The sequence below is a fragment of the Rhinolophus hipposideros genome (assembly GCF_964194185.1).
Source record: "Rhinolophus hipposideros genome assembly, chromosome: 10".
Classification (NCBI taxonomy): Eukaryota; Metazoa; Chordata; class Mammalia; order Chiroptera; family Rhinolophidae; genus Rhinolophus; species Rhinolophus hipposideros.
In genome coordinates this window covers 63,067,297-63,089,496 of record NC_138056.1, presented here as the reverse complement: position 1 = coordinate 63,089,496, position 22,200 = coordinate 63,067,297, and the positions used below count along the sequence as shown (strand labels likewise).

The 22,200-nt window shown below is 41.9% G+C and overlaps 1 protein-coding gene across 6 annotated transcripts in view; it reads right to left on the bottom strand.

Annotated features, from left to right (window-relative positions):
* Positions 1 to 22,200, bottom strand: part of FAT3 (FAT atypical cadherin 3) — a 635,533-nt gene that overhangs the window by 52,037 nt on the left and 561,296 nt on the right. For all 6 annotated transcript variants that reach the window (XM_081062135.1, XM_081062137.1, XM_081062140.1 and 3 more), the window contains 4 exons: positions 7,203 to 7,592; positions 4,403 to 4,617; positions 3,061 to 3,198; positions 1,959 to 2,102 (listed from right to left, as the gene is read on the bottom strand). In XM_081062135.1, the coding sequence (XP_080918261.1) occupies positions 1,959 to 2,102; positions 3,061 to 3,198; positions 4,403 to 4,617; positions 7,203 to 7,592 (887 nt within the window). The remainder of the gene's footprint in view (positions 1 to 1,958; positions 2,103 to 3,060; positions 3,199 to 4,402; positions 4,618 to 7,202; positions 7,593 to 22,200) is intronic.

The window sequence follows — 22,200 nt, the reverse complement described above, 5'->3', positions numbered from 1 at the left end:
TATCCTATAGTTTGGAGGGGGTGTGATGCATGGGGCAGACGCACTCAAGTTTTATGTGCTGAATTAGTCTTATGAAACCCATGTGTTGGAATAAGAAAACTATTCTGGGTTGGAAAAAGGGAGAAACATTTTTTTGAAGGAGAAAGAGAAAGGGACCTCAAAGACCTCTTATTTTGCTCTTTCTCTCAAGTGGCCTTTTGGTCTTCAAGAACTAGACATGGTTTCCTTCTGGAATCAGTTGTGGAACACCTCCGCCCAGCATAGCTTTTCTATTTCACATGGAGAACATATTTAGCATCACACAAAATAGAAGATTTATTGATTTGTTTGCTCAGTCTATAAAGGCTATTTCCTCCATAGCAGATAGATAGATAGATAGATAGATAGATAGATAGATAGATAGATAGATAGATAGAAACATAGGTACATAGATAGAAAATATGTGTGCCCTGGGGCCACCATCTGAGAAAGAAGGGTGAAATATAACAGACAGGCCGTGGCGTTGCAAACATGAGCCACGGTCACTGCTCACGGGCAGAAGTGCTTGGTTCTTTCTCTGTTGACTTCCTGTTGTGCATGTGAAAACAAGTCTGTCAAGCTGATGGATGTGTGTCATAAAACTGAATGTTGAGTACGCAAAGCCCATTCTGTTTAGGGGCGAGCACACAGAGGCGGTGAAAGGCAGAGAGTGCCATTGTGGGAGACAGCCATGGAGAAGAGCAGTCCGAGAGACAGGAATGGAGGAAGGTGTGTGGAAGCAGGAGAGGGATAAAAATGCACAGCTGCTGGAAAACGCATCAGAAAGGAGAGGGAAACCAAAATACCACCGGTGAAGGCATCGGGTTTCGCTGACAAAGGGGTAGGAATGAAGCAGAGAGCTGCTGGCTTTATGAAGCCTCTCAGCCCCGATTCCCAGACAGCTCAGCGGTACAGGGGGAAGCCAGCTATGGATGGCCAGACTGAAAGTCTTGAATGTTATTCCACAGGGGACCCTTGAGCCCTGGCTCACTCTCGTCTTACCTTCTACCCACAAAGCCCTGCGAACCCATGGGGAGTGATTCAGAGGCCGAAGGGGATCGGGCAAGAGCTGATTCTCTAAACTTTAAGATTGCCCTTCCCATCTCCCCCACTCCCGCCCACCACATGTATATCTATTCCGGTCTTCTCTAAGCCCTCCTCCACACTGACAGTATTCCTGCACTGGATTTCCCCATCCTCCTAAAGTTGGGCTTCCAGCTTCTAGAAATACTGGGAAGTAACGGTAGCTCGGCACCTAGTACTGTGCTCATGAAATTATCTTTGGAATAAGAAAAAAACAGATGGAGAGAAGAGTCATTCCCTCTGATTACAGAATATTAGCAGCACATTACTCTATCCTGCAGTCTAATTTTATAGAGCAGGTGGATTTAAAGTGCTAAACAAACTGCTTATAGAAGAGGGATTTTATTGAGTAGCAGCTCTATTTGGATGCCCAATCTCCCTTTGATGACATGGTTTATATCAATTGCCCTCCCATGCCAGACTAGCATAAAGTGGTTGAAAGGCAGCCTGTCATTGTGGAAAGAGAATAGCTTTTGTGGACACAAGACCTGAGTTCAAATCCTGACTCTACTCCTTCAGGGCTGCATGATCTTGGGTGAGCTAGGTAACCCCTCAGAACCTTAGCTCCTTCCCCAGAAAGCAGAAGCTGATCCACCATCCCACTTCACAGGGCTGTGGTGGGGACAGATGGTGTATGTAAAGCACCTGACACTTGAAAAAAAACCCATTGGTTAATAGTGTTTATTAATGTTTATTAATTAGTTGCAGTAGAAGAAATCAGGCTCTTTTCATATCAGCCTTATGATGGGATGAGTAGATAATAGGTAAAAACAATAATAAACCATGACGAGTAAACCACAGCAGAGGAAGGAGGATAAGTACGTAAGGACAAGTGCCTCATAGCCAGGTTTACTCACCTGAATCACAGCAGTATAGTTAGCAGGTGTAAAGACTGGGCTGTTGTCATTCACATCAGAGATGTCAATGTTGACGGTGGCCGTTGATGACATCACAGGAACGCCACTGTCTACTGCCTGGACAAGCAGGGAATATCCAGACACCTGTCGAGGCACAAAGGGCTGACAGTGAAGAAGGACCTTCTTCCTTCTGTGCACACCCAGGGTGCTGCAGGGTCTGCTTTGCTAAACATCATCCATCTTCGCTTTGATTCTAAACCAGGGTTTCTCAACCTCAGTACCAGTGACATTTGGGGCCAGATAATTCTTTGTTGTTGGGGGCTGACCTGTGCACTGTAGAATGTTTAGCAACACCCTGGTCTGGACTTACTAGAAGCCAGTATCACCTCCTGCCAATTTGTGACAATTAGAAATGTCTCCAAACATTGCCATCTGTTCCTGGGGCGGGTAGGTGGGTGGGTCTGGGGGGTGTGTGCAAAACCAATTGGAGGTTACAACCACAGCTCTCTGCCTTTGTTCAAACACAACCACTGTCAACACTGATCTGCCTTATGTATCAGTTTTGATATTTCTGGAGTTATGGGACTGTATTACCCAGTGAGGTCTTTCTGCTTTTTTATAACTACTAGAACATCTTTTCCCATATTCAATTTCTCTTTGAAGACATATTTTTGGTCAAAAAAGACTTAATTTAACCTTGCACAGAGGAATTTTCTGAGTCTTTCTTTTTGACCTAGATATTTTCAGATGATCCTTTTGTATCTGCTCACCTAGGGCTAAAGCTACTTATGAAACCAGGACCACAGGATCTCAATGCTAAAGATACGTTTCTGTCTCCTTGCTCTAGGAAGGACCAAAATTCAAACCAACCAGAAAGACACATATTTGCTTTTTCTTTAAAACATCCATAAATAAGAAACTGCCAGCAGAAAATTATTTTAAAGGTCTAACCCCAAATACGTCATGCTGCGTTTCAGCCCATCCCTGTTTACTCTCATTATTTAGAGTGGAGAATCTTCCTATTTAAACTCATGGAGCCCGTGTCTGATTCCAGTGAAGGGATGGGTGTGGATGGGAAAGAGGCTGGCCTAAACGAGCTTACCCGTTCCCGGTCCAATTTCTTCTTAACTTCCACAAGTCCCAAGAGAGGATCCACAGCAAATTCATTGTCCCGATCTCCATTCACAATGGAAAAATGAATCTGCCCATTGGGCTGGCTATCTGCATCTTCTGCTATTAGCTTCAAGAGACAGACGCAAAACAAAGACATGACACAAAAGGAAAGCTTTATTCTTACTAGAGTCCAAGGTCTGCACACATGGGCATGGCTCTGACATTTTTCTTAGGTGCTATGCCCACCAGTGACAGTGATCATGTCCCCAGGTGAAGAGATGATGGGTTGGCTCAAGGAGGAAAGCACCATTGCTGCAGCTACCATTTTATTTCTGTTAATTTTTACCTGCCTACAACCTGATGCTTGCTTGTTAGGCTTGATTTTCCTCAGGCCTTGAGCTAATAAGGACAGAGCCAAAGCTAACTGATAGGGATACTTTCACGATTCTTTTCCAATTCTGCAAAATAATGAGTCCATCACTGAGTTGGGCGTTCTCTAAACTTACACATTTCCATGTTAAGAAAGCCCAAGAAAATTCCCTTTCCCATAAAGCCAACACACCCTTCACTGTCTGCTGCTCATGTTGGTGATGTTGGAATATATATGTAACCAAAATAGTCTCATAGTATCAAGGAAGGAGAGAGGACCTGGGACATTTACCTCTGATGTGTAAAGAATACACACCCACAACCTGGTGCCATGGGAGCCAGAGATAAGGATGAATGGAAGGGACCTGTTCAATCTAGGGATGGTAAGGATGGCAAGGATGGGACTCATTGTTACCGAAATGTAATTTATAAGTCTAAGAGAGCCTGCGTTCTCCCAACACAGGGCTCGTCCATGTTTATATTAGAAAAAGTTCCATCTGGAAAAAGCTCCTTTAAGCGTGTGAGATATATCTTAAACTTTGCAGCTGCCCCTAGTCGTGTGTGTGTGTGTGTGTGTGTGTGTGTGTGTGTGTGTGTGTGTAGGGAATAGTTTTATTCTATCCTTAGCCACCTAATAACTTATCATCTAAGGTCACAAACTAGTAGGAACCATCATTAAAAATTCATTCCATGGTATGTTTTGTTTTCTTAAAAAAAATCACTCCTGGAAGGAAAATGATTATCAGTCACTTGTATCTTGATATAAAGAAATTTATCAGACCCTTTCTAGTAGACAGATTGGAGAAGGAGCAGTTGAAAGCCAAGTACCCGGCTAGAGTTTGTGGGGATAAAAGGGTACTGAAAGGAGAGGGTATGAAGAGAATCAAGACAGACTTTGCTCATTTTTTCACTCTACTGAGGATTAGTAGCCCCAGATATCTGGAAGTCACACTGGCACCTACCAAAATGACAGAGTCCCCAACCAAGGCGTCTTCACTTATGACGGCACTGTACACATCTTGGCTGAACTTGGGAGGGTTGTCATTCACATCTGTGAGGTTGATGTTGACGGTGGCCAAGGCGCTGAGAGCTGGGGTGCCCCCATCTTTGGCTTCTACCACCAGGTAAAACTTTTTGCATAATTCATAATCCAGGACTTCAGATACAGAAATCCCCCCTTGGAAAAAAAGGGAAGCTTTAGATTTGATTAAGAAAAAACGTTGGCCAGCAGTCCCATAATTATGGAACTTTTTATAACATCACCTCCAGCCAAGACTTTTAGACATTCAGGAATTTATTTATTTAATGCCCTGCTGAAAGCATCCAGAGTCTCATTAATGTTGTCAGTTAAAATACAGCTATCCACCAGACACAACTGAAGACATTAAGTCTTTGCATGTTTCTGCAGTAGTTCCTGAACTTCTCTCAAGCAGCCTGAAAGTCTCTGGCATTATTCACCATCATGTAACTAGGGAGCAGGGGGAGGAATTACATTCCTGATAAGTGTCTCCCGATGATTCCTCAAGTGGACCCAGGCTGACCGAGGATGAACTGAGATATGTGGGTGCGAACATATGACCCCACCGGTCGTGAGTAAATACTTGCAGACTTAACTGAATTGAATTAACCACTGTGGTGCCTTGCCAAGTTACAATGTACTTATTTAAAACTATTATGGCACAAAGAGGGCAAAGAATTCAGAAATCTCAAGGTGTAGTGACATAATGGAAAAGGAAATACCTGGGAATCAGTGGCCAAGAAGTAAGTGTAAGTTCAGTGTCCACAACTACAGAACAGAGATAATGCTCATGTCACAGAGATATTTCAATTAAATAGAACAGATGGAAGCAGGTAGCTGGGTGCCTCCCCAGCAGAAGCTCCATGAGTGCTAGTTCCCTCTCATCCTAGCCCTTTCTGGTGAGGACCCAATCCAGTGCTCGGTAATTGCTAACTGGTCATTATACTTCCTGCAGAACAGTTCTCAAGGGCACTGACCTTTCTCCCCCCAGAAAAATAATCATTAGGACCATCCATTCACATTTCCAGAGAGGCAAATTCTCCAGGAACTAAGGCTGCTCTTCTACTTAAGGTGAGAAACAGAAGCCACACCTCTAATAAGAACCTATTTCTCCCCATAATTAAGTTTTCTTAGCAATTATCACTCTTAGAGCTTTATATTGCACCCCAGACTTGTTACTCGCTGACAAATTTAAATAGTTGTTAACTATTTCCCCATGGTGTCCATATACAGTGGCTATAAAGAGACAGGCTAAGGCTAACATATTTAAATGAGGAAAACACCCATACATTTAATTTGAAGTAATGATCTTAATAAACAGAGTTACTGCTGGGAGAAGCTGCTAATGTAATTCCCCCATCAATATTTCCACCTCCTTATACTTAAGGGCAGGGACTATATTTCCTTCATTTTTCCTCCAAAGCATAGCAATGTAATTTAGAGGTTAAGCATGTATTCCAAAGTCAGGAAGATCTGAGTTCAAATCCTGGATTCCCCACTTATTCACAGTGGACATTAGGGAAATTATTTAACCTCGCTGAAGTTATGTTTTTCTCATATGGAAAATGTGAGAAATAACTAATGATTTAACAGGAACCTGGCATATTGGCCATGTTAAATAAGTGTTGCTAATTATGATAGTTTTTTGTTCATGTTACTGGACTATCCAAAGAATGGACCTCCTTTGCCACCTTGCTCAACAAGTGCCTATTCCTTGGGTAATGAGGGGATTATGTACAATGGCCAGAGGTGTGAGACTCACCGTTCATATCTGCAAAATGGGACTTTCTTGAGTATTCATAGAGGAATAAACAAATGAGAATATCCATGAAAGTGCTTTAAAAATATTAATACAAACACTCTATGAAAATATAAGAGTGGATATGTTTACTCATCAAAGAACATCCAAACTTGCATTCTGAATTACCATCTTTAGTTACCCAAACTGCCCCTAATACTCCCTGATGAAGAGAAAGCCTTAGGGTTCTCTTTCTGTTCTTTGGGTTTATTTCTAGGCACCTTTTTCCTAGATGATGTCACATCTTCCCTCACATTTTGAAAAGCACCTTTGAAAAGCATATGTATGGTGAGAAATCAGTGTCATGACGAGGAGCAGTGAACAGGACTCAGATATGGTGCCAGTTCCAGATGACGGGGGTGCTGGGTTGAGAAGGCCTGCAGGTCACCTTAAGATCACTTATCAATGTCTACTTTGGTAGGTGACCAGAGAGTGGCAGCCTGAGTGTGGACAGTGGCAAATGGATGCTAATCTCTGGAAGTACTTCCAAGCACGTAAACATATGATCCAAATTAAAAACAAACAAAAAAACAAAAACAAAACCAAAAAGACAAAAAATAGAAACCAAAACGAAAAAGAGAGAGAAACAAACCCTTGCAGTCAGTGTGCAAATACTACTTCCTCTGCCCAGCTAGGAACTACATGACTGCCCCTCCCACCCCAACTCCCTCTGGGACGTCCTGGAGCCAACCTGAGGGTCAAGTATCTGCCAAGTGAGCCCACAGCTGGGAGCTTCAAATTCAGCAAGGGACCTCCTTGGAAGCAGAGTGCCAGAGGGCACTCTGGGGTCTGCCTGCAGGACCTGCTATGGGAAAACTTGTTTCTTCTGCCAGGGAGGTAGCAGGAGGAGAAAGAGCCCACCAAGAAAAGTGGCTAAAGGATTAGGAGGAGAAGCAGGATAGAATGAAGGCTTGAATTCTACATACGTAGGTTGCTGTTTACCCACCTGTCTTTGGGTTGATCCTAAATTTCCCTTGTTCATTCCCAGACCTGATGAGATACGTAATCTCAGCATTTGTACCAATATCTTTGCTGGTGGCAAACACAGCAAGGACTTGGGTACCAGGGGAAGTGTCTTCAGGTACTGTCACCAGATAGTCCCTCCTTTCAAACACGGGGGGATTGTCATTAATGTCCAGGACGGTGATGGTGACGGTGGCGAGAGAGGACAGGGCCTTTCCAGGGCTCTGGTCAGTGGCCTGCACGCTGATGTTGTAGGAGGGCTGCTGCTCACGGTCCAGGGGCCGTTCCAGGATGATGATGCCAGACGAGCCTTCAATGGAGAAGAACCCATTGGCTGAGTCGGCCAGGGAGTACACGACCTTCCTGTTGATGCCTGCGGGTGACGCAAGAATATGAGTGATTGAGAAGGCGGCCTAACCCTCTGCACAGGAATTTTATGGCTGGGCTGACTTTTGAAACGCCACACAGGGAAGAACAGCAGTTATAAACCCACAACTACAAAGATGTAAACTTCAGTTTGTAAAATATATACCACTACATGAAATGGTAAAGAAATAAAAGCAATATTGGCAACAAAGATCAGAACTAGTTGGACATTCTTAATATGGTAAAGAAAAACTCTAAGATGCCAATAGCTATGTGGTAAAAAGAGGTGCCAGAGAAGGAGAAATACCAATTAATTAATTACTTCAACAAATATTTATCTAGACTCTGTCAGGCACTATTCTAGATGCTAGAGATTTTAGCAATGGACAAGAGTCTAACATTTCCTGAGAAAATTTTTACATCCTAGTGGGAGTAAATAAAATTAACAACAACAAAGAATCAAAATACATGGCATGGTAGGTAGTAAAAATGGAGAAAAACGAAGCCATAAGGGGGAGTTTGGGAGGTGGAGGGAAGAGCAGTAATTTTAAATAAGGTGGTGAGGGAAGGCCTTGACATTTCAGTAAAAACCTGAAGGAGAGGCAGGACTGAACAGTGCAGCTATCTGGGGGAAGAACACTCCAGGCGGGGCAACACACAAATGCACAGACCCTGCGGTACGAGCCGATCTGGCATGTTTAGGGAGCATTGTAGAGAAGATTAGTGTGATTAGGGTCAAGAAGAGAGGAAGTAGAAGATGAGAGCAGGGTGGTAAAGGGTAGGGAGCAGACTGAATGGGGTCATGGTGGTGAGGTGGGAAGCCATTGGAGGGCATAGGAGGGGAGTCATGTGACTTAGAGTTTAACCGGAGCATTCATTATGCTGGTTGTGAATGGAATGAAGAACAGTAAGCGAGGAAGCAGGGAGACCGGCTGGCAGACTCCCACAGGAATACCGGCGTGTGATAATGGCAGCTTGAACAAGATGGTGGTGGTGCAAGTGGTGAGAAGTGGTCGGGTTCCAGATCTATTCTGAACATGTAGGTGGTGAGAAGTGAGGGGGTCCTGGATGTATTCTGAAAAGCTTGTTTTCTGATTGTGAAGCTGGCAAGATACGGGATGTGAGAGAAAGAGAAAATTTCAGAATGACTCTTAGGTTCTGGCCTGAGCAAGTAAAAAGAGGGAGTTACCATCAGCTGAGTTGAAGAGGATACAATAGGACCAGGTTTTGGACGAAAGATCAGGAGCCCCATTTTGAACAGATTAAGTTTGGGACGGACATTTTAGATTCAAGTAGGAAGTTAGTAGAGGAGGTTGGAGACCACAGAAGTCCACGCTGGAGCTATACATTGAAGGTCATCAGCATTCAGATGGCCCACAGAGCCATGAGAATGCACGACGTCATAAGGGAATGTAAAGAGAAAAAAGAAATCCAGTGGCCAGTGAGCCTGGAGCACTCCATCAAAGAAGGAAGAAGATTTAGTCATAGGATGATCTCCAGTTCTGTGATTTAAAGCGAAAATATGTCAACCAGCAAATGTCCATTAACAACCTGCAAATTAGTCACTGATGATTGGGTTTACTTCTGGTTCTGAAGACTGATTTAACTGTTTCATCAGAGGATCTCAGTACTTAAAACTGGTTTATAAACCTCAAATTTGCTAGGAGTTAAGATTTGTCAGAAGCAAAATTTAACAGCTTTGTAGGCTGAAAAAGCACCAGTTTGATCCTAAATGCTCTTATGACGATAGTCATTAGTCATGACTTTAGGTGCGACAACCACCTGCAAATATCTTTTGTGAATGAATCATGGACCCCTAGAATATAAGCGCTTAGAGGGAGGGCCTAAACCTGTGTGTGTTGTTTCTATTACAACACCTGACCATGGAGACAGACACTTGGCAGTAACTCCCTCAATGTACAATTTCCCTTAAGCCAAAATTCCCAGCAAACCAATAAAATCATATATCTAAAGGGGATGACATAAATTGCATTATGTGGCTTTAACCAAAAGGTCAACACTAAGAGCTTGTTCTTGGTTCCATTCCAGAGAGATTTTTTTCCCAAAGTTTCATCATTTACTTTATCTCTCAAAACAACCACCCTGTGATATATAAACATCAGCCTCTGATTTTATTGGTGGTGGGATTAAAAAAAAAAAAAAAGAGGCTTTCCTCTTCTCTTGCTGCCCCTAGAAATAAGGCCCCAGGGGCAAGGTTTTAGGGATGCTTTCTGGCTAAGTTTATAGTGTCTGCAAGATTAAATTCTTTAAAATAAATTCCTGGGTGAATACATGGAGGGTTGTGGAAGTGATCAAGTTTGCACCTGAAAAATAATAACCCTGCCTGGGTGTCAAAGCTGGTTGTGTGCCCCAGAAGCTGCCTTGACTCATTGGATGGTCTCAGGACACCTCTCAAAGTTACAAAAATGCATTTATGGAAATACAGAGGGTGCCAAAAAAACGTACACACATTTTAAAAAAGGTAAAAACTATTAAAATTGTAACACACAATATATACCGATAACAAAAGATGAATACAAGTCACGTTTGACTTCTGCAATGACAAGAGGTCCTCAAAGTGGTTACCATCAGCGTCCAGACACTTCTGATTACGGCGAGCTACTACTTGAGCAACGTTGACCAAAGTGTCCACTTGTATGCATTTTTTTGGCACCGCCGGTATATCAGTGACTGACATAAACATACCACATAGGTTTTCAAACCATACACATTCCTTGCAGATTTAACTTCCACCCCCAGCATATGGAACACCACTCTTCTCAACAATAAGATAGGGCAGGACATTCATGCAGAGGCTATCATCTGAGATCTGTTGACAACTACAAAACCCACTTCACTGATGCATAAAACAAGGGCTGATGGCTTTGCCTGGTGCCACTAGCATTTTTCGGTAAGCATCAGGGACAAACAAAATTCTGTTTTCCCAAGGCTCCTTGATCAATCCCCTGAAGGATTTAGGATCAGTTCCTGGACATGCTTGCTCTTCAGGCATAAAGATCATTTAGGAAGAAGGTAATTTTGGACTCATTGTCCTAAAAGCCATGGTGCTCTGAGCAGCTGAGTTAGGAGAGATAGGGGTTGTATTTGCACACTGTCACTCTCTGTGGCATCAAGGCCTGAGGGAAGGTGTTTTAATGGCTACCTATGTTTTTTTCACTGGGACAGATAGCTGAAATCTAATTAAAAATACCACCTGTGTTTCCAGTCTACAGCTTTCTCATCCAGCCCTACTCAGAGACACTGCTCTGCAGATCTCCAAGCAAGAGAGGCTGTGTTCTCCCAGTGTCTTGCTCAGCGGGCTAGCCCTGTTGTTGGAGCATTGCATTTATAAGACTGACATTAATCAGCCACACAAGGACCATGGCTCCCCTCCAGGGAAGTTTATTGTTTACCTCTCCTTTCTGTTACCAGTCAGACTGACAGGGAAGCAAGACCAGAAAAGGCGGGGGGATTGGGGGAACGCAAACCAATGAACTTGCTAAATGGTATCATGATTTGGTAGTTCTCAAGAAAAGAGAAGGATGTATTTTTGGAACATATTAAGTCCAATTGAGACACGATTGTGATAGATTTCAATGATTTCTAAAAATAAAATCAGACATGTAAATGCCAATTTGGAGGCAGTACTTGTGGTATAGCACGTTCTTTGCTGTGTTTCCAGGAGATGAAGTACTGTCTTTGTTAAATGAATGCAGGTCACGTTACTAAAGTGGAAACTTCCTATCCAAGGGCGTTTGATAATGCCATCCTTCAAATCACCATCCCTTTGCTACATACCCAGCAGAAAAGATGAACCCAAGCAGAAGATATGCTTACTAATTGGTCTAATGCTCTTACTGCATGTCACGATGTGTTACAGTAAGGTACAACAGTAATCCATTATTTTGCATCTGTATTTTTAAGTATGTAATTCTCTCCTTCAATTTGAGGATAATTTAATGAGGATGGAGCTGCTTAGCTTCTTAAAATGCTGACATGCCAGGCTTCCAAGAGAAGTATGACTTTCATTGCAAATGAAGTTTCTGCACGGTAACTGTGGTAAACAGAGCAGGCAGGTCTTCAGCGGATTAAAATCAAGTAAAAAGAGAATGATTAAAATCCTTATTTGCTGAAAGGAAGTAATAGGTAGTGGCATTTTGTGGAGTGGGGTTGGAGGACAAAATAGCACATAATAATTCCCAGGAGGGAAGGCTGTGAAATGCTGGGGTGGTTTTCCAAGGGCATATATATTCCCTCCCTTGAAAGGTTTCTAAATAGAGGCTAGGCTCCTCTCCATTGGGCCAAGTGGGAAGATAGACATTTTGGACTGTTAATGTGGTCCAGACTTGGAAGACAGGAGACCTTGCTTCTAGGTCATGGTCTGCCCAAGCTATACAAGTGGACTTGAGTAAGCCACCTAACTTCCCTGGGGCCCAGGTCTCTTCATTTTAAAAATGACAGAACCCAGGTCACTTAAGATCTAGATGATCTTCCAGAACTGTGATTCATGTCTAAGTTAAACTAATGGTGTGACTTCATTTTTATTTCCAAAGGACTGCCGTCTTCACCCAACTGCCTATTAAGTTACTAGATCTGGGCATAACTGGGCCATATAACCATAACAAAGTCCACAGGACGCTTGATCATGATGAGCTATTGGATTTTCTGAATAGGGAGCAAACTTAACACAGCAGATTCATACCATTCAGTTAAATATTCAGAGCTCACACATATATCTTATAGCAAGGCTCTTATACCTCGGTGAGAAATAACACCCACTTCTAGGATCATCCCCAAAGATCTAACCCAGTGTCAGAATAAATCAGCTTTCTATCTGAGATTGTTAAAGGTGCGAGAATCAGCACCAAAACCCAATGGGAGAGTGGCCAACATAGCAAGTACATTGAGAATTTTTTCGACCTGGCCTTTAAAAAGTGCCTTTTCCCCTGCTCCTAACAAGCTCCCTAAATTTGAGCAACCTAGCATGACCTCTGTTATGCTTACTTTGAGGTCTTATGATAGTCGCTGTATTGACTCTGTCAGGGCAGGGCCTTGTCTGTGACATTCACCACTATCCCCTCCAGCCACTGCACAGGATCTGGCTCCTACGTAGGCAGCACACACAGAACGTGGGCTGTACTAAAATTGCTACAAACTGGCTTTTATAAAAGGGTTTCAATAGATATGGAACAGATATCTGGGGAAGAAATAATCGGAAACAATTTCAATAATCAGATTCTAGGGACACTTTAAATTGTGGTTCTAATCATTTTATATCAACTTCATTGAAGTATCATAATTTACACATAATACCATGAATGCGTTTTAAGTGTCCAGCTCATAAATGCTGACAGACGTATACCTTTAGGAAACCACGGCCCTCACTGAGACAGAGCATTTTAATCACTCCTTAAAATTATTCATGTCCTTCATGTCCCATTGCAGTTGGTCACCCGATCCCATGCGCCAGACAATCTAACAACTTGCTTTTAAACCAATATTTCCTCCTGCTTTCATTAATACCCTATTCATCAGCGCTTAAGAGCTCACAAGTATATTTAGATTTCAGTCTTTATGACCCAAGTGTGGTGAATAAGGCACGCTCTTATTTAAACTATAAGGATTATCTTTTGCAGAAAAATGATAAACAAAGCTTTGGTGCTTGAATATGTCATTGCATTCCTTTGCCATGGCCTTATCCTTACTAGACAGTGGTTACTTTTGAAATGTGCAAGGGTTCTGTCTTTCTCAAGGAGTCTCTAGCTAGATACGACCTTCCCATTTAATAAGGACGTGCCAAGAGCCACCTGTTTGATTACTCTAGGTGCTTCACTGAGGGGCAGTGGAGCCCAAAAGACATCATCCCTAACTCTAATAGCCTAGAAACCTGACAAGGAATTACTCAAACTAGATAGTTTAAGAGTTTCTTGCATGGCTTCCCCTAACTTCCCTCTCCCATCTGAATCAGAATGCTGGGTTCTTTTGATTCTACCGCTGAGGTACCTCTTGAATGTCTGGTGGCCAGGTCTCACAGCCTTATGGTAAGGCTTCCACCCTTTCTCACCTAGACCGCTGCAAGACTGCTAATTACAAACTATCTCAGACTCTATCCTTCCTGGTCAAACTTAACCACAGTTTTAAGTTCCTAAAACTGGATCCAGTCTCGCTCCAGCTGCTCAAGTTCGCTACTGACTTCCCACTTCTTACAGACAGAAGTAAAATCTTTTGAGAATGGATTTCCAGTCACCTGCTGTCTGGCCCCAACCCACCCTTTCAATGTCATCTCCTGCTCCACTTCCCTCATGTACCATCTACTCCACTTATTCCTGAAGACATCATGTGCATTTACTCCTTTACGCGTCTGCCCATGCTCTTCCTTCTACCCAGAACGTTCTCTTCCCCTCCTTCTTTGGTCAAAATCCTACATATTCTTTGTAGAGTCTCCTCTGGCACAGCTTCTTTAATTTCCCTAGTTACTTCTTTCTCTTTGCTCCCTTAAAATTATTTTGAATTATCATTTGTTATATTTATGTCCTCTCTCCTACTAGATTAAGGTATCTTTTAGGCATCGAAACTGTGTCTTATTACCTTTGTACCCCAGTATTGAATGCAGGGTCTTGCAAGCAATAAGAGAGCAATACATGCTGAACTGCAGAAGAAACAAGCGGGGAACCAAACAAGTGTATGAGCATGGTAATGCAATGAAGGTAGGTGATATACACACTGCACATACATGCCCATTGCAAGTGCATGTGTTAAAAGAACTGAACAAACTCAAAAGAGTGCAACACAGGGAAGTCAGGAACATTTAATATGAAAAATGTACATAAAACCTATATAGATAGATAACAAGCAATTGCTAAATAGATGTTTGCATTTGTGAAAAAACCTGGTATCCATAGAATTTTCCAAGACTGAAGACTGGTTGAATAAATTATAGTACATTCATATCAAAAAATACTATACATATATATATATATGTATATATCATCATATGAAAGTGTAAAAGAATATATAATGGTATGGGAAAATGTTGCAAGCCAGTGAAAAAAGCAGGTTACAAAATAATATCTAGTTTCTGAGCCCATTTCTCTAAAGAGAGAAGGCCAAAGGGACTTCTGTTAAAACGACAACGGTGGTTAGAATTGACTTGTTTTTCCTTTTTGCCTGTCCTAGATTTTACACAGTGGACACAGAACATGTTTGTAATAAACAAAAGAACTATTATAAAAAAATCATGAACGTGGAAAATAATCCTTTAATATCAATTTTGGAAAGAAGTCAAATTTTCAAGTTATTTTCCAGGCCAGCCTAATCTTAATATACATAACATTTGAAATAATTGTAGAAAAAACATACATAGATATTGTATAAGAATTCTTTCTCTGGATACTTCCATTCCTCATTTTAGTTTAAGCTCACAGAGATACTGACTTTACTTAGAAAATCATTTTTTTTTGTTGTTAAAAGTCTCATTATAAAGTTATTTCAAGGGATACATTTTTAAACTTTTTTTTTTTACCCTTAAATTAAGTTGTAGAAGAAAATGGCTAGCCTGAAATTCTTCTCTCATTGTCTGTGGGAGGCAAGTAAAACCCCATTACAGTGAAAGAGCTCAAATTGACTGCTCTTTTCTATCTTTAAAATATGCCTGCAGATGATATGAAATAAAACGGAAAGTTGCCATGAAGCGGTCCGGGGAATTGCTATTACTTTTCAAGTTAGAAATGACTTTTAAATAGACTCTCTAATTATTCCTGTTTTAAGTGCCTTTTAAAAGTTTTTCATTGGGTGATGACTACCCTGGCACATTCCCACGGGCAAAATACCAACTCTGGGGTCAGTAGTCTCTTGGTTCTTTGAATAGTAAAAACAACAAACAAACAAACAAAAAACAAAACAAAAACAGAAACAAACAAACAAACAGAAGGCAGTACCAGTCACCAGAGTCAGGGAGATCCTTAACACCATTAACCTCCCAGGAACTTGCCAGTTGGGTTGGCACCAGCTCTGCCAAATAGGATTGGCGACATGATTATGAGGTCCCATTCAACATAAAAACGTAGGACCCTTTACAAAATGTTAAGAAGTTCAACACAGCCACAGCAGAACATTAAACCAGGCATGAAGCCTTTCTAAGAAAGGGGTCCTGTACAACTGTAAAGTCTGCACACCCAGAAAGCTGGCTTCACTGCTGAGAGAGACTACTTTCAGTGACACCTCAAGGCTCCAGCTCAACCGGGCATAAACTCTTTCAACCTTATGGCTTGGTATTTGGTAGGCCTGGCATAACTGAATGTAAGTAAATTAATTCATCAACTAAGTACTCAAAACTTCATCTCTATTGGTGCATAGAACTTGCTACCCAACAGTAATACTCAAAAGGTTTCCTAAGTGAGTCACTATAAGTATGAACACTGCATTGATTCATTCATCCATCTAGTAATGACTGGACTTTGGCTGCCTGGCAGGCATTGGGGATGCAAAGAAGACAGGGTCACACCTCGACCCTCAAATGGCTCCCATTCCTCAGGAGACAAACGTATATAGTTGATTATTGGAGAGGGGTGGCCGACGGTAGTTTTCAAGAGAAGAAAACAACTGAATTGAGTCATGAAGGAAAGACAGGAGTACGAAAGTGGAAAAGTGACGAAAAGAAGAGGAATTTCAGGTGATGTGAACACATGCAGAGGCAAGAATGATGAAACTGCAAGACTTATTCAGGGAAGGGTAAAGGGTTCAGTGTTGCTAAATTATAAGGTTAGAATGGTAGGAGCTGAAGCTGTCTCTTTTCAGAGCCACTAGCAAATTATCAGAGCTGTTATAAACAATTATAACTAGAATAATCTTCAAACTGGGCATACGTTAATGGATAAATTAGCAGAGAGAGAAGAAAGAGATTGGAAGGAGGAGCCGGAGAGGGTGTGTGGGTGGGAAGTGTCTTGTAATATGTAAGAAGTTATTCAAAGAGCTCCCTGGCAGATGATGGACAACATAATTGTGCCTGTCAAGGAGGCTTTACAAGGTGAAGTGAGAGCATATTTCCTGCAGCAAAGCTGATAAGCACACTCCACTTCCTGCAGAGGCAGGAAGCCAAAGCTGGGGTGGGGGTGGGGTCCTTGGATTCTGCACAAAAAGGTCAGGGATTGGTGGAAATTCCCCTAGATACCCTAGCACCCTCTTAAATCTGTCCTCTGCTTTGCTGCGTGCTGGATTAGGATTGATCCAATTGAGCAGCTCAGAGGTATGTGGCAACCGGTGGCAAATGTGGATGAGTCCGTGTGTGAATGCGTGAGCTTATGGGAATGAATCACTGTGATCAACTGTTAGAAATCAGAAAGCCCTGCCCATGGGTGACTGCTATAATGCTTCACTAAGATATCCCTTTCTGAAAGGAACTAGCTGTTTCATTCGACAGCTACAGTAGTCCTCCCTTATCTTCAGGGGATAGGTTATAAGACCCCCAGCAGATGCCTGACACGATGGATAACACCAAACCCTATACAGTGGTACCTCGGTTTTCGGTTTTCGAACGTAATCCATTCGGGAAGACCGTTCAAGTTCTGAAACGTTCGAAAACTGAGGCACCGTTTCCCCATAGAAAGTAATGCAAAATGGTTTAATCCGTTCCAGATCTTTAAAATCAACCCCTAAAACTGCAAATTTACCATGAATTTTACTATCTAATGATACCATAGATCCATAAAATTTACAGCATTCATAAACCGAAATGTTCATCAATGGAGACGTTCGAAAACCGAAGTACCGCTGTATACACTGTTTCTTCCTATACATATATACCTATGATAGCTTAATTTATAAATTAGACATAGTAAGAGATTAACAACAATAACTCATAATGAAATTGAACAATTATAACAATAAATTATAATGAAAGTTATGCCAATGTGGCCTTTTTAAGTAAAATAAGGGTGACTTGAACACAAGCACTATTATGCCACGATGTTTGAACTGATAGCCAAGATGGATACTGACTAAGGGGTGGGAAACAAATACAGTGTGAATGCAAAGGATAAAAGGATGATTCACATCCTGGGAAGGACGGAGAGGGACAGTGTGAAATTTCAACATGCTACTCAGAACAGCATGCAACTTAAAATGCATGAATTGTTTATTTCTGGAATCTTCCATTTCATATTTTCAGACCTTGGTTGACTGCAAGTAACTGAAATCTCAGAAAGTGAAACCACAGATAAAGGGGGAGTACTGAGGTGTCGTGACCCTCTGTTTGGAAGACATTGGATTTTAAAAAGAGTAATAATAACAACTACTTACATGTGTCAACTGCAAAGACTCTTAAACCAGGCAAGGCGTCATAGTCAACTAGAGAAAAAAACGTTATGTTGAGCCCTGTCTCAGAATTTCTGAATCAGATTGTGGAGGTGGAGCCCTTGACTGTTTGTTTATTTTTAAAAGCTCTCAAGGGGTGCTGATGCACCTCCAGGGCTGATAACCAATTTACCTGATTTTTGTGCATTATTTTATCTGCGGCTTGGTTCTGGAAATTGGGAGGAGATGGCTGGTATGGCCCTCATCGACTGAAGGGATCCTGTTTTTTTGTGCCTGGGCAGCCACTTTCTATTCCCAAATTAAGCCTTGTGTGACAGAAGACATGCACATTATCTCCAGTGAACCCGGAGAAGGGAATTTTCCAGCTTTTGAAGATTGCTGCAGAAGGGAATCCATACTGTGTGAGTGAAAGCCCCTGGAAGGACTTCACATATGTACTACATACGATGGTAGGGAATTTAGGGGGATTGTCTAATTCAGTTGTCCCAACAACTCTGCAGTTCAACAGACATGTACTGGATAATTGGTGCTTTGTCAGAACTGGCAACACAGAAGTTATTAGGCTGGTGTCCCAGCTTTCCAGGAGCTCATGGTTTGGTGGGAAAACAAACAAACAAAAAATATCTCCCTTTTTCCAGAGAAGAGGAGTAGAGTTCAGAAGGGTTGAGGAACTTATATAAAGTCAGACAGATGGTAAAGGTTGAAACTGGGATACTTAATCAAGTCTTATCCCAAAGCCACTGTATGATGTGGCTTCCCAAGGTTAGAGGTAAACGTGACACAGAGGTGATGGAGTGTCACGGCCCTGCCATCTAGTAGCTGCATACACTGCAGAGGGTGTCCAGATGCTGGTGGGAGGTAAAGAATTCAAGGAGGGTTTTAGAGGGCCCCAGAGCCCTTTACTTAGGACCATTTTCCATTTAACAGATCCCTTGGGAGAAACCACTTAACCTTTTTGAACCTCAGTTTCTCCATCTGCGGGTGGGAGGGTCAAGATCTTAGTAAGTTTACACGTGATAGTTTGGAGCTCTCTGGAGAAAGGCTACAAATGTAAGTTTATATATTTTTTGATAACAATGTGCTTGAGAGAATGGTTCACATCTCTCAGTCTTTAGGGGGATCATTTAATTTTTATGGATATTTTATTAGTCTCTCAACCACCTTCAAGGATTTAATACTTCAAAGAATAACAGAGCTTTGGGGAAGAAAAAAAAATACGAAATCACTGACCTAAGCAGCTTAGAGGTAACAATTTCTAAGGTGTTAGGAAAGACATAAAATATATGATACTTAAGAGCAGATGCGCTAAAATCAGAATTGAATCCTTCTGAAAACATCTTCTGGTAGAAATTAGTATGAGAAAAAGCGTTGCACTAAGTGTTAGGATACCCTCTTTTTAGATGAGCAGAGCTCTGCCACTAACCAAGTCATCTTGGTAAGTCTCTTTGTCCCTGGGCCTCAGTTATCTCTTCAGAGAAAGGAGGATATTGTCTCAGGGCCTTTCTAATAGTACCATCCTAAGATCTACTAGGATTATGATTTCCAGAGGAAGTGGGCCTAGTATGTCAGGGAGAATCCATGAATCCTTGAGAGCAACAAGAAGGAGTGGCCAATAGCTATTATATTTTCACTCACTCCCAGCCCATGTCAAAGCAGTCATGCTCCCAACTTGGCTGAACAACTGTTCTTCCAGGACGGGCCCTGTTTTGATTGCCACGGATGTGCAGGAGAGCCCTTCTTTCTCAGAGAGTGGAGTCTGTGGAAGTATAATTGCTATGGTAGGGGACCCATAAGGATATGTGGGTAGAATTCAGGGTGTCCATGAACTTGTATTAGTGTATTCATTCTTTGTTACTCCATGCCAAATTACCTCAAACTCAGCAGTATAAAAAACAACAAATATTCATTATCTCATGGTTTTCATGGGACAGGAATCCAGGCATTGCTGCGCTGGCTGTCTGCGGCTCAAGGTTTCTCATGAGGTTTCAGTCAAGCTGTTGGGCAGGGCTGCAGTTTCATCTGGAGGCTCAAATGGAGGTCAGGTATAGGACCACTTTCAAGTTCACTCACGTAGTCATTGATAGGCCTTGGTCCCTCATCATGTGGTCCTCCCACAGGCTGCCTCACAGTATCACAGCTCTTTCCCTGGGAGGTGTGACCCGAGAGAGTGCGAGAGAGTGCTATGCATTAAACTGTATCCTCCCCCGACCCTCCGAAAATTCATATGTCGAATCCCTAAACCCCAATGTGACTATGGTTGAAGGTAGGATTTTTTAGAAGGTAATTCAGGTTATATGAGGTCAAAAGGGTGGGGTCCCAATCCTAATCCAATAAGATTGGTGACTTTATAAGAAGAGGAAGATAGAGAGGGCTCTTCCTCTCTCCAGGTACACAAACTCAGGAAAAGCTGTGAGCACACAGTGAAAAGGTGGCCACCTTCAAGCCAGGAATTTGACCTAACCAGAACCGGACCATGCTGGCACCCTGAACTTGGACATCCAGCCTCTAGAACAGTGAGAACATTAATTCCTGTTGTTTAAGCCACTCAGTCTATAATATTTTGTTATGGCAGCCTGAGTAGACTAATACAGAGAATGTGTCCAAGATGGAAGCCTCCGTCTTTTTGTAACCTAATCTCAGAAGTGATATCATCACTTCTGCCACATTCGATTCATCAGAAGTGAGTCAGTAAGTCCTGCCCACTCTCAAGGACAGAGCTGTGATTACCAAGAGGTGGGGGTCACTGGGAGCATGGGATCACTGGGATCACTTTAGAGGCTGCCTTCCACAGATGGAGAACCATTTACATCTTTTTTTTTTTTCATTAACCTCTAACTGGATTTAGCATCACATGCAATTATAAATGTAGGCAACAGATCACTGTAGTATGAGCAGCACCTGTGCCTTTGTAACCAATAGAAATCACAGCTATTTTCATATTATTTTGCACTTTTGCACATAACCCTCTGCTCCAAAATATGGAAATTATTAGATTGATTGTGGTAGATCTTATATTTAACATATGAAAACAGAACTTCCTATTACTGTATAACATTAAGAAAATTTGAACACATCGATTTCATTTGTAACTTTTTGTATTTTATTTTATGAATTGTAAAACATCATCTTGAGAAGTGATTTGTAGATGTTCCCAAACTGTCAAAGTATTCCTGGCTCAAAAAGATTAAGAACTGCTAAGCAAGCACCTCTCAAAGCATGGACCTGGGAAGGCAGCATTAACATCTCCTGGGAATTATCCTGAAATACAAATGGTCAGGTCTCCTCCCAGACCCAGGGAATCAAAATCTGGGGGCAAATTCCAGCAACTCCTGCTTTAACAAGTCCTCTAGGTGATTCTAATGCTCACTGAAGTTTGAGAAACACACATCATCCAGTCTCTTATTTAGAGTTTGCGTTTCTAAAAAGCTCCCAGGTGATATTTATACTGTTGGTTCAGGGACCACTTTTTGAGGACCAGTGCCCTCAAGTAAAACACAACTATTAGCTGGATATCTGTTAACCAAGCCTCCCTTGAACCTACCACTAACTAGCTTGCAGCTCAGGGCAAGTTAACTCCCACCTTTTTTTTTTTTAACATGTTAAATGAACAACAAAATATACTCCAACTTGCTGGGTTGTTGTAAGAAGTGGAAATAATAAGTCTGCAGTACTTGGCACAGTGCATGGCATGTAGCAGAAGCTCAAAAAGTAAACATTATTAGTCATGCTATGACTATTATCACTTAAAATTCTTACTAAGCAACAATCATGCCTTGGAGGGTTTAAGAGTAGTAGAGGAGACATGTAAGCAGTTCCACATCAGGATAATCTCAACATGCTATGCTATGGGAGCTCAGAACAGGGAGATCTAATTGCAAAGGTAATATATTCAGCTAAGTCCTTTAGAGAGTACATGCTAAATATATAGTATTTGCTTACCCCCATGAGACCAGGAGGTGATGATGAAAGACATAAAATGAAACACCATTATAGAGACCTCCATGGAACCAGACAGGTGACAAGGGAAGACTGAAAATCTAACACCATCACAGGAGTTGAAACTTTGCTTCGGCACGCGTATTTGAAGTTACGTGAGAAACCCAGGTGCAGACAAGTGTTTCTGATTGTTATAGATTGGTGTGAATGATGTTCCCTCAGACTTAGTCCCAGGAAAATGTAGGAAACTGCTAACGCAGAGCACTGGACGTGCTTTTCTGCCATAATTCTAGCATTTAGTCTATCACACACTGCTGTGGACTTAGCCTATCTCTTCGCTTCTTTCCCAAGTGTCTTTCCATGGCTCT